The sequence below is a fragment of the Euprymna scolopes genome, chromosome 18, assembly GCF_053919585.1.
Source record: "Euprymna scolopes isolate OS-2025 chromosome 18, ASM5391958v1, whole genome shotgun sequence".
In the NCBI taxonomy this organism is placed as follows: domain Eukaryota; kingdom Metazoa; phylum Mollusca; class Cephalopoda; order Sepiida; family Sepiolidae; genus Euprymna; species Euprymna scolopes.
In genome coordinates this window covers 97141503-97158782 of record NC_136499.1, presented here as the reverse complement: position 1 = coordinate 97158782, position 17280 = coordinate 97141503, and the positions used below count along the sequence as shown (strand labels likewise).

Below are 17280 nucleotides of genomic sequence, written 5' to 3'. Positions count from 1 at the left end.
AAAACGAAAAAAAGAAAAAATGAACAAAAGACAAAACAAATGAATTTTTATATAAATAAAATAGCATCTATAAAACGACTTCACATGTGCGCATGTGTTTATTACTTCAACATAACTTTGATAATTACACATGGAATTATTTTCATTTAAATAAAAATGAAATTTTCCCTTCCCCGCATTCATCATGTAATCAGTGCTCTCCCCCTCAAGTAATCCTTTGAGACTGAAGCAATTTTTATTTTTGTCCCAGTCCAGAGTGACCCTTTTTTGATGAGTTAGATTTTCCTCACAGTAAAAAATCTAGTGCCTAACAGGCCTCATGAGGAGGCAAGTAAATAAAGGCCAGTAGAGATTAGCGTTATCTATGCATATTTATTTTTTTAATTTATATAATTATCAACATTTTTTAATCTTACCAATCTCTTTTTTTTTTCTTTTTACTCAAAAACTACTAGAATATTATTTTTCAATTTTTTTTTTTTTTTTTTTTACTTAATTATTTGGTCACTAATAGACAATTGTTTTTGTAATAAATATAATTGTTAATAATTTGAGAAATTGTTTTGGTGCTTATACAGATTGGCACTTATGGCAGCATTTAAAATTTAAAAAAATACAGATGTACAGGATGTCCAAATCCGACTAATACATTGGGAAATTTAAAAAAAAAAAAAAAATGCAAAATTCAAACAATCTTTATTTATGAAAAATAATGTCTTTTAAATGTTGCTCATTTTCAGCTTTGCATATTTGTGCTCTTTCCAAAACATTATTCATGACAGATTGCAGAATTTCTGGATTGCGATTTAACTCCCTTATTTTGTTCCTGATGTTTTCCTTCAATTCTTGCAGGGTTTAGGGTGTCCAAAAAGTCACTACCTTAGTCAGATTCTGTTAAAATTACAGAAAGATATCAAAACTAAAGAATCCAAGTTCAAAACCCTTCAGTGACATTTTTGGACACCTTGTACAAGTCACCGGATGAAGACAAAAAAATTCCACAACTAAATTAATTTGATCAAATAGAAAATCAAATTTTACCGTTTCAATGAGGGTAAAAAAAGCGTCCATATTACAATCAATGAATTGGTGAACAAGAGCAGATAACTCTAATGCATGTGGAAACTGTCAAAATAATCACTGATTAGCTCCCCCCCTCCCCGTTCACTAGAAAAACATGGCTTAGTCTGTAACTGCACTGTTTGATCAACTTTTGTGATTTTTGGAATATACACTCTTCATTCCGTGACAAGTAGGTATAATATAAAAGTTTTTCTTCATTTTTGTTTATCGCTATCAGTGCCAATCTGAATAAACACATTTTTTTATTATTCGATAACCTTTTTGTTTCAAAATATTTCAGATGATGATTCATAAATTGTATTATTCGCACCACTGTTCTCGTCTTGGGTGTTAGTTTCATGTTTCAGCTGATGTAATCAACCCTTTCCAGGTGTATAATGTCAAGTTCGAGAGTCTGTACAGAATGTCGAACAGAACCCTTTATTTCTCATTCTATCAGCCAGGAGTCGGTAGAAGTCAAAAATTAGTTATATTCTTAGTATTGCATATACTGAGGCTTGAATAATCAACCTCCATCAGATTGTCACTTAGAACTGGCTATCTCTTAGCACTTATATCTGTTGCATGATGGTCTTTACAAGAATAACCACCAACATGAAACCAGTAGTCTGAATAATCTATTTGGATTACTCAACTACTATTGTAATATTGTCAGGGGTTCTGTATGACATTCAGGTGTCAGAACGAATATGCCATATTCGTACTGTATTACATGGAGGGGTGTATATATTATGTACGTGTAACATCTAGTAATGTATAAAAATTATGACAACAGATACATTTTTACAACAGACATGTAACAAAAGGGACAAATAACAGATTGCTGGGGTTGTAACATCGGGCCAATCGGAGAAACATACCTGGTCTGTCCCTGATCTCGTTTGACGGATCCTCGAGAACAGCTGCAAAGATTCATCCCAATAAATCCACAAATCTTGGATTGTCTCTTCAGCAACTTTTATTTCCGATATTTGCCCTTGGAAAGCTGCCACTGGTCCTAGACTAGCGCATTCTGATCCCCTCTACTGGGAGCCATCACCATCCAACTTTATCCACTCTCACTCCCGATCCTTGACTTTGCTCTCTCTCCCTTCTGATTTCTAACTGACAAAATCATTGTATCATTTCCCAAAACTACTTAAACTCCACGTCACTTTATAATGACCTCTACGTAAAAGTCATCAGACTCTAGAGGTCAATCTATCTTAAATTATTGTGTGCTATATTCTTTAATTTATTAAACATCTTGACATAAATAATTTTCCCTGTAAATATTTATTTTGACAGGATAACATTCTAGTTTTACAAATCTTACAACGATCATAACAATCGTCAACTAGCAATACTTTCGGCGTTGCCCTGCATTATCTAACATGGTTTTCATCTTGGATGTTATTCTTGTAAAGACCTATGGTGCAATGGATATAAGTCCTAAAAATAATCTTTGGTTTATGCGTTTGAGGTTTCTGATGCGAACATCGCAGGGACAGAATGTCTTAACATTAGTGATAAATTAGGAGGGGAAGAGTCTCAAAGATACATAACAAAAATGCCCCCTTCCCTTAGAAGAGAAAGCAATGACAACAGCCAAATAAAAGATCATTTTTTTTAAATTCTTTTTTTTCTTTGTGTTGTTGTGTTCAACTTTAATTTCAGCGAGAATTCATCCCAAGAGAATCATAGAATGCCTGCCTCAGTCAAGAAGCGTTTCTAAAGTAGAACATAAGACACACAAGATATGTTTACAAATATCAACATATTTTATTTGGTTGAGACTTGTCAGACATTATGCCACCCCTAAAAGAAGAGGAATATATAACATTATATATAGATATACATACAAAGGGTGTCCCAAAACTAATAATTTTTATTCTGCCCAAATGGATTCGAGGGGATTGCAAATTGTATTTTTATGATGACTGAACTCATGCATTCAAGATCTAAAAGTTTCATCTCTCTGTTGTAGATATTGACCAAAAAAACAATCCCTGTCATGGATGTTTATCAGCAGAAATGTGTCATTGAATTCCTCCATACAGAAAAAATTGAACCAATCAATATTCATCGGCACCTGTGGAATGTTTACGAAGCCGATACAGTTGCACAATTAGGAGATAGGTTCGTCGATTTCAGAGTGGCGATGAAGATGTGAGTGACAAAGTGCGTTCTGTACACCTATGCACAACCATCACCCCATCGCTGGCAAAAGTGCATTGAGAAGGGTAGTGACTATGTACAAAAATAAATCCTGGAGCACAAAAGATCGCTAGTTTTAAATAGTACCACTAGTCTTTGTAGCTCTTCAACTATTTTTTTTTTTTTTTTTAGTTAAAAAAAAATAGGATACATTACTTTTGTAATGAAAATTAAAGTTGACAGTTAATTATAAAAATACTTTAATAAAAACTCATTTCTGAGACATTTAAATTGTTTTTGCTGAAGACAAAGAAAATTGGCTACAAGAATCAAACATGTATATTTATAGAAACCACAAAGGAAGAGGTAATGCCTGTGTGCAAGCGATGTGAGGCTGAAAATGAAGATATAGGAAATACAACAATATAATTATAAACATTTTTATTAAAAAAAAAAAATCCTTACTTATAATATTGATTAGCATAGCCATCAACATCACAGAAGTGACAAAAAAGATGGTCCTTTCGAAGATGTCTGTATAATTCATCTATATCCAAATAGCGTTGTCGACAAAACTGACACATGGGATGTCCACGGTATGACGTGTCATCTGGATCACCTTCATTGCGATGTCTTCCAAGTTCGTGTTGATTGTATAGTTTTCGTTCGAAGGTGAAAATCTAAAAGAACAGTTAAAGTGAAATGATGCAGTTACAAGAGAGTCAAGTTTTGCAATATTTTTTTTATATGCAATTTTTTTATATGCAATTATGGCATGTGAACTCAAACATGATCGCCCCCTACTCTCTGCCATTGATAAGGCATCTGTCATTAAAAGTTGAGGCTGCAATTTTGGAAGATCAATGCATGACTATTGATCAAATAGCCGAAGAGGTCAAAATTAGTACATTAGGTATGAGCAAAAATGGGCGGACAACGATAGGGGGACCTAGTTTTGAAAGCAGATTTATCACAATTTTTTTGTAGGTTTCCGACTACTTTTTGATTGTATTTGAAAGAATAAGGGCTAAACTTAATTATCAAAAAGAAAAAAATATTTGTACATGTGAAAAAAAAGTTATGAGAATTGTTTTCACGGCAAGCTACTCAATTCAGCTAAATTTTGAAGTTAAATAAATTTATTGTAAAAATCCTTTAAAAGATAAATGTTAGTTTTCTGGGTCTATTTCAGAGATTATTAGTAAAGTCCTAAAATACTGAATTAAATTTAAAAAAAAACAAAAAAAAAAAAAAACACCTTGTTTGTACAAAACAAATTAATTAGCCCAAAACTGAGTGATTCTGCCATTCACAATACGCAACAAACTAAAGTTTTTCTAAACACGGAATATACGGAGGCCCAAAATTTCAGCCAGTCGAAAGACTGTGAAAATGACGTCATGTAATTAAAAGGGAGGAGGAGGGGGAGGTGATAAACGCCCCCCCCCCCCAGACGTGCATCCATACATTCCTATTCGGAACGTTTGTATAAATTTTTCCATTTTTTAATTTAATTATTTTTCTATGTTTCTGTTTTTAAACTAATTTTTTTTTTAATTATTGTTCAATTATATAACAAATGTTACGCCGAAAGTTTCACGTTTTTGCAAGCAAGGAAATTATTAAAATCTTGCATATAAAAATTATGCGAAACCTGTAATTTAAAAAAAAAAGTAAAAATATTTTTTACAATTATAATTTTTTTGTGAAAACGTTAAATAAACAAGGCTTAATTCAGTAATAATATCGGTAGTTCGAGAAATTCATTTTTCTTAGAGTTATATTGAATTCATTAATATGGACTTTAGGGGCATTTTTCGTAATGTTCCTGTAAAAATTATTTTATTTTTATTGTTACAAATTACAATGCTTTATTTATATAAAAAAAAATAAATAAATTCTTGCATATTTTATTTATAACTAAAAACCATAACTTTAGTGAAGGTATTTTTTGTTTCAACAAAATAATACATTTCCACTAAGATTTAAATAAAAATAATTAGTTCATTATATTCCGTGATCATTATTTGATAAATACTGAAAATTTCATTAAAATTGGTTAATTTCCTGATTTTTGGTGATTTTTTAAGTAAAGGGATGGGTCAAACATTTTGAGTATCGGACCTCATTTTGCCCGTACCTATTGTACATGGTGTGTGGAAATTATCATTCATGATCATTTGCATATGTATAATGCTTCTACCAGATGTATTCCCAGGTTGTTGACACTTTTCCAGAAGCAAGAGTGCATTGAATGCTTGAGGATGAATTTGGAGATGTGCCAAGAAAATGATGTACAGCACAATCATGTTAACACACCGGTAGTCGCCAGATCACCAAAGTTAAGCAATGTTGAGTCTGGCCAGTACCAGATGGGTGACTATTTGGGAAGGCTAGACGCTGTATGTACCTTCTGAGAAAGGTTGGGTGTGGGGCTGGCATCCTCACCCTGAAAAAAGAAAACTACAAAAGCATCTACAAAGTTGCAAATGGCCTATGCCACTCCAGGGCATCAAGGCTATGGACAGATAGCCAATAAGATAAGTTTCTCAAAAGAATGATTACATAGAATGAACCTGGGTTTATCACTATGATCCAGAGATCAAAGCCCAGTTAATCTAGTGGAAGCAATTAAACACACCAACTCTAAAGAAGACAAGGGTACAGTTCTCTGTTGGCAAGGTTATGCTCACAGTCTTCTAGAACCAGGACGGAGTAGTGATAACAGATTTCCTAGCAAAGGGTACCATAATTATTAGAGCCTATTATGATCCATTTCTGAGGAAATTAAGAGAAGCTATCAAAATGAAGAGGCATGGAAAGATCAACAACGGTATCTTCCTCCTGTGAGACACCGCTCCGGTTCACAATGTACATGTCACCAGATCAGAAGCACAAATGCATGGCTATGAAATACTCCTTCATCCTCCCACCCTCCTGATCTTGCGCCCTCTGACTTTTCATCTCTTTCCAGTCACAAAGTTATTTTTGAAAACAAAGTGTTTTCCAGATGATCAAATCTTGATTTAAAAAGTTACATTGTGGTTGGAGGACCAACCTGGGGTGTTTTACAAAATGGTCTCCAGAGCTGCATTAAACAAAGAGAAATGCATAACTCTGGATGGTTCCTATATAGAGAAAGACTAATAAGTGTGCCAAACCCTCATATCAACCCTTTTTGGGTCAGTGAATAAAATCCCTATTGTAAACAATTCATTTCCACACCATACTAACACAAATTAAAGTTTCTACCTTTACAAAAAGATACTACTTTATACATTACCACACAAGATTGGTATAGGTGATTAATTTAAAAAAAACAAAAAAAAACAAAAAAACTCACAAGACACAAAAGTACATGCACCCCCTCCCTTTAAAGATGCTTACCTTAAGATTTTTCGCACATAATTCACAATAGAATAATTTGTGCTCATGTCTAACATGTGTTCTGAGTAGAGAAAATTTAGGAAAACCCTCTGGCCCAGCTTCGTCGCAAAGTGGACAGAAATGGGAAATCAAATGGTTGAATTTTTTGGCCACATCAGAACTTTCAAATAGCATCTTATATTTTTCATTGGCATACATAAGATCCTTATATTTTATGTCCTCAAATTTCTGTAAGTTTTTCACAAGCACCACCTGAAAAGATAAAAGAAAGTAAATTTCATTAAACATTATATATCATGCAAACATGGTAGTGTTTGAATATATGGTTGGTTAAGTGGCAGTTTTAGTCATTAAGAACTGCTTTTAAAGCTTCACCACTCACTCATTTTTGGACCAAATTTCAAACAATTATTACAGTTTATAGATCACTTTCTCAGATATATTGTAAAAAAATTTTCAATTTTCATTCAGTAAAACAAAAGTTATGAATTTTCTGGTGTTCAAAATCTTAAAAATATGTAAGGAGGTGAACGACGCTTTTTATGACTGTTTCCATAGCAACATTGTCGCGTCAGCAACTATTGTCGCGAAAAGAGAACTTGTGAAATAGACAGAATGAAAGCATGAAAGGGAGATAATTAGAGGTATTTTATTGAAAGCAGACTAGTGCTGTACATTGTTATTACATACGTGTTTATGGGAGAAAAAAAAAATAAGATTGAAATTAAAAAGAATTTATTGGAAACCTGGAAAAATCATGGATTACATAGAAAAATGTGAGCATGAAAAGTAATATGGTTAAGCTTAAACATGGAAAAGTAAAGGACTAGTTGTTAAAACTGGAAAAGAAAAGGGACAAGATATTCTAGTAAAAAATATAATAAATTTATAATTTAAAATATTGCAGCATTAAGAATTTTTTTTTTTAATTCAATTTATAATGTTCTATAATCAGTTCTTAATGCTGCAATATTTTAAGTTATAAATTTATTACATTTTTTTACTAAAATATCTTGTCCGTTTCTTTTTCAGTTTTAACAACTAGTTCTTTACTTTTCCATGTTTAAGCTTAACCATATTACTTTCCATGCTCACATTTTTCTATGTAATATATATATTTGCTGGCTCACTATCATTTTACAAAGTTCACTAGTTAAAAGTTACTATTTCTATTAAACTATTTCTTTGATAACTTTGCTAGAAAAACGAAATAAAATCTTTCTCATTTATAGCATTAACATGTTAATTTTTATACAAATTTATCTTTTAAATGTGAAGAAAAAGAAATCAATTTGCTTTTCACTTGCAATTTATAAACAACTTATTGAAAATCAAGTCGGTTGCTCTAAAGAAAGTAACATTTGAACACGAATGCTAAATATTTCTTCTGGAAATAAAACTATGTTGTGGAATAGAATTGTTTTATTAAAATCAAAACAATTATTGAATTAAAACAACAATTACAAATAATAGTTCATTTAAAAAAATGTCCTTTTTCAAAACTAATATGCAACTTACCTTGTGACTGACATCACATAAACAATATACGGGGTGGAACGATAAAATTGTCGCCCTAAAGAAAACAACACTGCAGCTTTATTTTAATAACTTAATTATGTAGTAGAGCCGGCATCTATTCAATGTAGCCGCCTTCAGCCTCAATTACTGCTTAGATACGGGTCCAGAACTGAGAGCATGCCTTTTCCATAAGCGCCGGCAGGAGCTCGGCAAATACTTGCCGGATGGCAACAATCAGGCTGGCTTTGGTGTTGTGGGAGGTCCTGTTGGTGATGTTCTCAATGTATGACCAAACGAAGTAGTCCAGCAAGTTCAGGTCTGAGGAGGAGGTGAGGGGCAGTGAGAGAAGGGTGAAAAGTCGTAGCACTCCTCCTGAAACCAAGCCTGGGTCTCTTTGGACTTGTGGGCCAGCGCAAAGTCCTGCTGCTACATTCAGTGTCTGTCACAGACTACCTGATTGCACCAGAGGATCACGACACTCTTCAGTACATCCAGGCACACTTTGGTGTTGACTTTCAAGCCGACTTCAAAAATATGATGTGGCTCTCACTTGAAACCACACCAAAGACCATAATCGTGGCCAGTAACTTTGTTTTCATCACCTTTGGCATGTCTCTGTTATTCGTGGCAATCCAGCGATGTATTTTTAGGATGCTGGTAGTGGTCCTGTTGTTATAACTTGGATCGGTAGAGAGCATGAGTTGTACTATGGCCACCGAGATATAGAAGGCTTGTTAACTGAAAAATGCCTGCAGGCAATGTAGGTAAGATTTGTCAAACTGTCACTGTCAATACTATATGAGGGAATTTTAAAAAACGAGCATTAAAACATGTTAAAAAAGAAAAGAAAGGAACCGAATTTGATTAATAATAAAACTGAACTTTATAATATAAAAGCGAAAATGTGTTTGTGTGTGCATTTTTTTCATAAGTCCGCCAAAAACTTTTTTCACGGTGGGGTGGGTTGGAGGGTTCACTCTTTCTTACAATTTTTTATATACTCCCTAGATGATAATATCTCCGATTTACGAAAGGAGGTCATAAATATCTTTTATTTCAGCAACTTTTATGTTACAAAATTTGTGCTGTGATTTCATTTTCTCTACTACTACTATGGCATGATGTTTGACCTAGAAAACCACACGTTCATGTTCGTTTAACCAACCACCTGCTTTTTTAAATGTTTAATTTTACCCTTCCTCACTTCTCTGCCTATGCAGTGTTGTGGTAAGTTGTCAGGCTATCTGCCTCTGGTTCGACCCTACCGCCCTGCCAAATTTTTTTTTTCTTTTACACCCAGGCAACGCCGGGCACCTCTGCTAGTTCAATATAAAATATTATCTATGTAAAATTATGCAATTTTAAAACAATATACAATCTAATATTTAAATAACTATTACTTTTAATACAGAAATTATATTTAAAGTTTTGGTTTTCTGTTCTTCTTTATCCATTCCCCCCCCCCCATGTTTTTCATCAAAATGTGTAGCGTATTTTCATCAGTTACATGGTTAGGAATCCTATACTCCGCTATACGTTTCATTTTCAGATCAGTGAGGAATACATGAATACGGAAGTGAAGTTCACATAACTACTAAAAGACAATCATACCATAATGTGAACAATGATTAAAAACTAAGAAAATATAGTAAACATCTACGATATTAAATTGGGGGAGGGAGGATTTGGGAGCGGATTATTATCATGATTTCACTCATTAGGAGTTGTCTCACACAGGCCATCATCAGTGATCGCTCGCTGGCAGTAACCTGTGGTATTTGCTGGAGACTCAGTGACAACAAGTCTCCCCAGATTTCCAATGTTCTCCACCTCTTGACCACTCGTGCAGATGATTGCACGTTATCGTAACAGCCATTTGCCATTGATTTCTTGTTAGTATTGGCCATTGGTGTTTCCTGGGGTTTGGATGACAAAATGCTTCCTCAAGGTACCAGATTTGAACTGCACACTTCCAGTGGAGATCTGGTTAGTACTCTCACACCTCGGACTTTCCATCCTCCCTAGTTGGTGTGGTGCCTGTCAATGTTATCTACAGTTTTTTTTGTTTTTGTTTTTTTTTGGCATTTCACGAGGAACGTGGACCCTGCATAAACTGGTTTCAAGTTAATGGCTGCTCCCTGAGGTTTTCTTTCACTTTCTTTGTATATAATTCATACACTTTTTTTTGTAATTTAGTGTGCATTTATTTTATTTTTTGAATTTTTTTTATTTCTTTAATCAAACTTGATTCATACTGTTATTTCATGCTTGTTTTTATTTTAATTTATTTTATTGTTATATTTTTCACACTAAATATTTTTATTTTTTGTTATATTTATTTTTTCTTACATATTCAAATAATGTTTTTGGCCTTTTTTTTGCCTCAAATTTAATGTACTCTTTATTTTTAGTTCATATCAAAACTTTAAACCTGATTAGTTAATTAATTTTTAAGAGGAATGTGTTTGTATGTCTTGGGAAAGAACAGAGAATTTCCTAATTTCCCATTTCAGTCATGTAAATTATTTACAGATAAAATGTTATAAAACAAACAAAAACCTAACAGTTTTAAATATATTTCAAAGAAATAAATTATTCCCGGTGCTAAAATATTGAAGTAATTGATCATCTTAGTTAAATAAACAAAAAACGTTGTGAAAAATGCTTCTAACTTTAAAATATTTGGAAATACTCAATGAAAAGTTTTATTTATTATTAAAAGAATGGACTGAAAAATATTCTCATATAAAAATTGTTTGTTTTGCAGTTTAAAAAAAAATAAAATAAAATGAAATATTCGACTTTCTTCGACAGAAATAAAAGTTTAAAAACAAGTCCACTTACCGTTATATTTTGTTAGATTAAAATTATCCCAATGTGCAATTAAAATAATTGCAATTATATAATTATCCAAATGGAGACTTGTTTTTTCTCTTTAGAAGAAAAAAAAATGCACGTTCAAACTACCTTCATAAAATTACAACAGTTATTTTTTTAAGGTAACGAAAAATATTTTCTATGGCTATTAGCAGGTTCACGTGGTTGAACACAGGAAACATTAGGCACCTTTTACCTACATGTTGATATGGTAATGACATCACGCTGTCATATTTACCGGCCTTCTCTCTCGGTAGTCGTGGTTGTACAGTGAAGCATCTTTGATCTCGTTCGTTGAACATTGTGTCACTTTCAGACATGATAGAAGGTTCCTATCGCTCTTAGGATTTGTACAAAACTGGCCAACTAGTAGATGGTCTACAACAAAAAAACAAACTGGTTTTCATCAAACGGAAATGGAATCATGGTATCTTTTCTGGGGTGGTAATTTTATCATTCCAGCCTATATAAAAAATACTTGGATGAATCTAAAATATACAAGATATATTTCTAACTTTGAAGTCAAATAAAGCAAGTTGACTTTGACCTTCATTTTCTTAATTTAAAATTTATTCTCATATGCACACATTAACATTTTTTTTTTATAGATTTTGACTACCCTGTTAAATGGAGAATAAAACAAATATTACAACTTTTGTCCTGTCATTAGCTTCTCGGAAAATACTGGTTAGTCCTGTGGATAGTTGATTATTGTTGTTTAGGGTATTTATTTGCTTCCCCACCAAAGCAAATTAGGCACAAGGCCGTTTTTAATCTGGGATAAAAACCAGCTCCCCTAAAAGTAGGCAAAAAGGAGGCACTCTGGTTACCAAAAATAATAATTGTCCCAGTATAGAGGGTCTTCCCTTCATTGACTGGTACAAATTATCTTAAGTGCAGCATCTGCAGAACAGATACTACAATTTGATCCCGGCCCGAAGGCCGAGAACAACTATTGTTGTTTAGATAGAAAAAAAAATGTTATCGATACAAAAAGTTATGTTTTAGAAGAAGAAAAATAGTTACATTAATTAGTTATCAGGCATCTTAAAGTAGGAATGTTAAAACAAACAAGAATGTTAAAACATAAAAAAAAAAAATGGAGATGAGTTTTAGTAATGGCATCAGATGATCTTAATGTTACGTGGAGTTAATGACGCGACGCGATAGCTTGATAATACACTTAATGAGTTAGTCAAGTCATTCTGTAACAAGAGTTGGCAATTGGCGGTCAAGACAGACAGTCAACAAATTGTGATGACCCCAAGCAGGGGATGTCAATAATTAAGATATAGAACTGAACACCAGCGTACCTTTTCCAATGGGGTTGCACCAGAAAATAAAGGCTGTAAATACTAGCAAGATTTCTGTTGGAAGAATCTCCATATTTCAGTTTTTTCCAAGGATCCGTCAATGCAAGATCAACCAGATGGAAGATATGTTTCTCTACTTTCCGATGTACACCACGGAGAATTGTATCCATCTTTTTAAGAAATAGGTTCATTGATTTAAGAGTGGCGATAAACATGCACACATACACAAAAATAGGCTGTTACAGATATACACATAACTAGAGACGATCACATGAAATACATGAACACAAGTAGACATGCCACCAGTAAATAGACTCATTTATACAACGTTTAAGCTGATGCATCCAGCGTGAAACTGGAAGTCGTGAGCGCTGGAATTTAGGTTAGTCAATTAAAAGGAGACGATGACTTGCGAAAATGTCGATGATAAAAAGCGACACCGCCTCTTTGTAGAAAACTGCTTAGTTAAGGGTGAAGGAATTAATGTTTTTGGCCAATTTTTCAATATTTGTCATCAGAGAGACCGATCTTTAAAATGATACCAATTTTGTCACATTTCAGCACATCTGTCGGAAGTTTTTGTGAGACACACATAGACATTTTGCCTTTTATATATTAGACTAGCGAGGGGTACCCGGCGTTGTCCGGGTGTTTGTAGGTGTGTGTGGAAAATCCAGGGTTCGGTAAAAAAAATGTTTTGGTAGGTAAGGATCTAACCCGAACCGTTGAGGCAAAGTTGTAAATTAAAGTGTGAAAAAAAAAAAAAAAAAAAAAAAAAAAAAAACTGCAACGTTAACCATTGCCCCACCGCGAGATGCTAATGGAAACACGTTTGAATTAATTACTTGGATTTGGCAGGTGCCCGTTTTAAGGAGTTAATGAAGTCAAGTTTGACTGCATGATTTTTATTTTCCCAAGATGTTATAGGAAAAAGACTAACCCACATGCGGCGAGCGACAAATGTTGAATATTTATCTTACCGAAATCGAGCAAATTAAATAGACAGGCAAGCTTCGTTGTTAACTGAGATATTACGATTTATATGTGATATAAAAAGCTTTAAAAAGTTGTGAAGCGACCGACCGCTTCTCTGAAAAAAGCCTTTTGTAGGCATACAGAAAAAGCGAACACACATACATGCATACATACATTTTCGCTTTTATATTTATAGAAGATTATGTTAAAAATTGTAAAAGGTCCAACACATGTTTGGTGCTCCAGAGTTACTACTAAATTTTCTTTTAAGAATTGACTTGTACCTTTAATTTATGTGAGAAATTTTTAAAAACATTTAATTTTCAAGTGTCATGATAAACACATGTAAGTAAACATTTCAAAAATCAGTATTTTTTTTAATTCTTCAGACTATTGTTCTCATCTTAAATGTTATTTTCACATTTCGGTTGATGCAAACTCTTGGCCTTCTCCAGGTGTATCCTATCAGACTCAGTAATCTGTACAGAATTTTAAATGGAACCATTTATTTAACCATTGGGATGGCATACTCTTGTTCTGTCAGCCATGACTGAATAAAAGTCCTAAGTAATTCACAATTGTAATTTGAGTGTCGTCTGCACTGAAGATTGAATCTCTGAGGTTATATCGACCGAAACATTATGAAGATAACAAAGATGAGAACAATAATCTAAATAATTAATCTTCATCTCAAAAATTCAGACACAAAATTTCAAAATGTATTTACTATCAGAATATTTATCCAAACTTGATTTTCATGGTTTTAAACCATTGCATAGAAAGTAATTTTTAACTCAAATTAAAGTTTAAAAAGACAAAAATGTCATGTATTTTAGTCCTTTTATACTGCTTTTAAACCAAAGAAAACGTTCAAAATCGATTCCATCCACATTGCAATCAATGTTAAACCAATATACTATTCTTCTCCTTTAGAATTCTCGGTACTGAAATTTAAATACACAGTTGATTCTTCCTCTCCTTCTCACAAATACCAGGTCTCAAAAGTCAAACATATGACAAAACTCATTTCTGCCAAAAAGACTCCATTCTCTGATCAACAAGCTTTTTATAGAAACCGTCTGCCTTTCATATGCATATTAGATACCCTGAAGTCTTGTTAACTCATGAGATTGCCAGCTTACAAGTAAACACAGCTGATATTTTTTCTACATTCTCCTTGCTTGACACGAACACTGCATGCTGTACAAAAAATAATCAGGTCTGTACTAACTTGCCTGAAAGTACTTCTTTTAAACTCCTCGGCCTAATGTTTACAGGGAATATGAACTGGAATAGATACATTGAGAGCATTGCCAAGGCTGCTGCAAGGAAGGTTGGCTCCCTCTACCGTGCTAGAAAACTACTTACGCCTGACAGTATCCTATACCTCTATAAGGTCACCATTCGCCCATGTATGGAGTACTGTTGTCACATCTGGGCTGGTGCATCTGCTGCTTGTCTCTCGCTCCTCGACAGGGTTCAAAAGAGTCGCCAATAGGGTTGGATCAAATACAATTGTATTTGTATTTCAATTGTATTTAAATACAATTTTAATGTAATTGTATTTGTATTTGTATTTTTAGATTTAGGAATAAATGTATTTGTATTTGTATTTTTAGACTTAGGAGTAAAAGTATTTGTATTTGTATTTCTGGTAACCTAAACGAAAGTATTTGCATTTCAATTGTTAAAAGTCAGTATTTGATCCAACCCTGTTCACATACATGTTGCGTACGTGTACCAGTCTACCAGCCCTGTCCACTTCCAGTCACACATGCTGCTGCTAGTTGAGTGATGATAAGTCTGTGAGTCAAGTAGCTTCAATTCAGGGTTGCCAGCTTGGCTTTTTTAAGGCCAAATTTCGCGAATTTGGCTTTTTTTGAAGCAGTTTGGCTTTCAAAATTTTTGTTTTTTTTCAAATTTATGCTTCAAATTTGGCCTTTTTCGGATAATTTTATATAAATATTTATTAAATATGGATTATTAAAGAAAAAGTTATAATAAAGTAATTTAAACAGTTGTTTGGATGTCTAAACTTGTAGATTTAAAAAAAAAAACTTTTGACCTCCCACTCCCATTCATGGATTTACACCCTCTCGCACTAAGCGAATCTCACACCTAAATGTTTAAAATATTGGGATTTCACTGCAGGCTGCTAATGCTACTAGATGGAACTCTCAACTGACTATGCTTAAGTCAGTTCTCAAAGATGTCAATGGCGTCAACTCAGCTATTTGTCTCCTAGGATCGTGCAAGAACATACGAGAATTGAACGTAGTGGAAATAGCAATGCTAAAAGAAGTGGTGCAAATTTTGGACCCATTCCAAGAGGCAATGTCGCAAGTGGAAGGAGAAAACATGGTGACACTTTCTTGCGTTGCACCAGTTGTATTTGGCCTTGAACACAGCCTCAAACTATTCATGGAAAGTAAACCAACCTACTGCTTAAAGTTGGCTAATGCACTACAGTCTTCTATCAAAAAGAGATTGCATCCGTTTCTTGATAGGACTGATGTCATTGCTGCAGCTGTCATGGACCCCAGGTTTAAGCTGTCATGTCTGTCATGTGAAAAAATGAAAAATAAAAATATTTCGAAGATTGTGGACCTAATTATTTCGCAGTCAACTTAGTTGTCTTTGAAGAACACAGTTCAAGAGAGGAAGTTTTTCATGACCGTGAACACAAATCAAGACGAGGCTGACATGAATGCAAAACGCCCTCGTCTTTTTGCCTACATGCCACCAGCTGGGAAGCTAAATGTAAGTCCATCAATAAGCGACACTACAGCGGTAAAGGCAGAACTCGATTCCTACTTAGAAGAATGTGTTCTGGCTTTTGACGTCAACCCACTGAGGTACTGGCGGGAAAACAAGAGCTTCAAGATTTTGAAGCCTTTCGCCAGAAATATTCTAGGGTGCTGTGCAACATCGGCACCATCTGAAAGAGTTTTCAGCAAGGCTGGTAATTTTTATACCCCAGAGCGAGCCAAACTTGGCCCGGAAACTTTCAGAGCTCTAATGATGATAAAATGCAATGAGGACATGATATAGAGTGTAATGTAGATGTCAAATTTGGAAGGAAATATTTCTTCTTTTTTCTTCTTTTCTTCGCATATTTTCAGATTGTTTAAATCAGTTATTGTATTTTTATTTGTATTTTGAGATTGAGGAATAAAAGTATTTGTATTTGTATTTGTATTTTTAGCGTTAGTATTTGTATTTGTATTTTTAGAGTTAGGAATAAAAGTATTTGTATTTGTATTTCTGGTAACCTTAACGAAAGTATTTGTATTTGTATTTCAATTGTTAAAAGTCAGTATTTGATCCAACCCTGGTCGCCAACCTGATAGGTCCTGCACTGTCATCTAGGCTTCAGCCTCTGTCCCATCGACGAGATGTTGCATCCCTTTGCCTGTTCTACAAATATTTTAATGGTGAATGCTCTGACGAACTGCAAACACTTGTACCTCCCCGACGTAACTACCCCTGACAAACCCGACAAGCTACTAAGTCTCATCCCTTTACAGTAGAGATCCCTAGGTGCAAGAAAGCCTTTTACTCCAATAGTTTCTTCCCCAGAACTGCGGGTCTTTGGAACTCCCTTCCGGGATTCTGTTTTCCCAACTGCACTGATATGCAGAAGTTCAAGTGTATGTTAACAAACATCTTTCTACTCATCTCCCTTCATAATGACCCCGCTAATTAAGTCCCTAATAGTAGCCCCCTGCTTCAAAGTGGCACTGTGCCTTGTTTGGGGTGAAAATTGAATAAAAAAAATAAAAACAAAAACAACAACTTTTAATCACAGTTAACATGTGACCTTAAAAAAGTCATTTCATTTTGTTAAGTTTATTAAATGTATGCAAGAAGTAGAAAAACAAAGAAGGCCAAAAATAATGAAGAAAATAAGGAAAAAGAATAAAGGAGCAAAAATAATGGTTATAGTCAGCTAACGTAATACTAACATAGTGCTACCGGAAACAGTGACAAG

The 17280-nt window shown here is 33.9% G+C and overlaps 1 protein-coding gene across 1 annotated transcript in view; it reads right to left on the bottom strand.

Annotated features, from left to right (window-relative positions):
* Positions 1 to 17280, bottom strand: part of LOC145297699 (E3 ubiquitin-protein ligase ZNF598-like) — a 44474-nt gene that overhangs the window by 16177 nt on the left and 11017 nt on the right. Inside the window, exons 2-3 of the mRNA XM_080143898.1 lie at positions 6607 to 6858; positions 3685 to 3899 (exon numbers count right to left, since the gene is read on the bottom strand). Of these exons, the coding sequence (XP_080000024.1) occupies positions 3685 to 3899; positions 6607 to 6858 (467 nt within the window). The remainder of the gene's footprint in view (positions 1 to 3684; positions 3900 to 6606; positions 6859 to 17280) is intronic.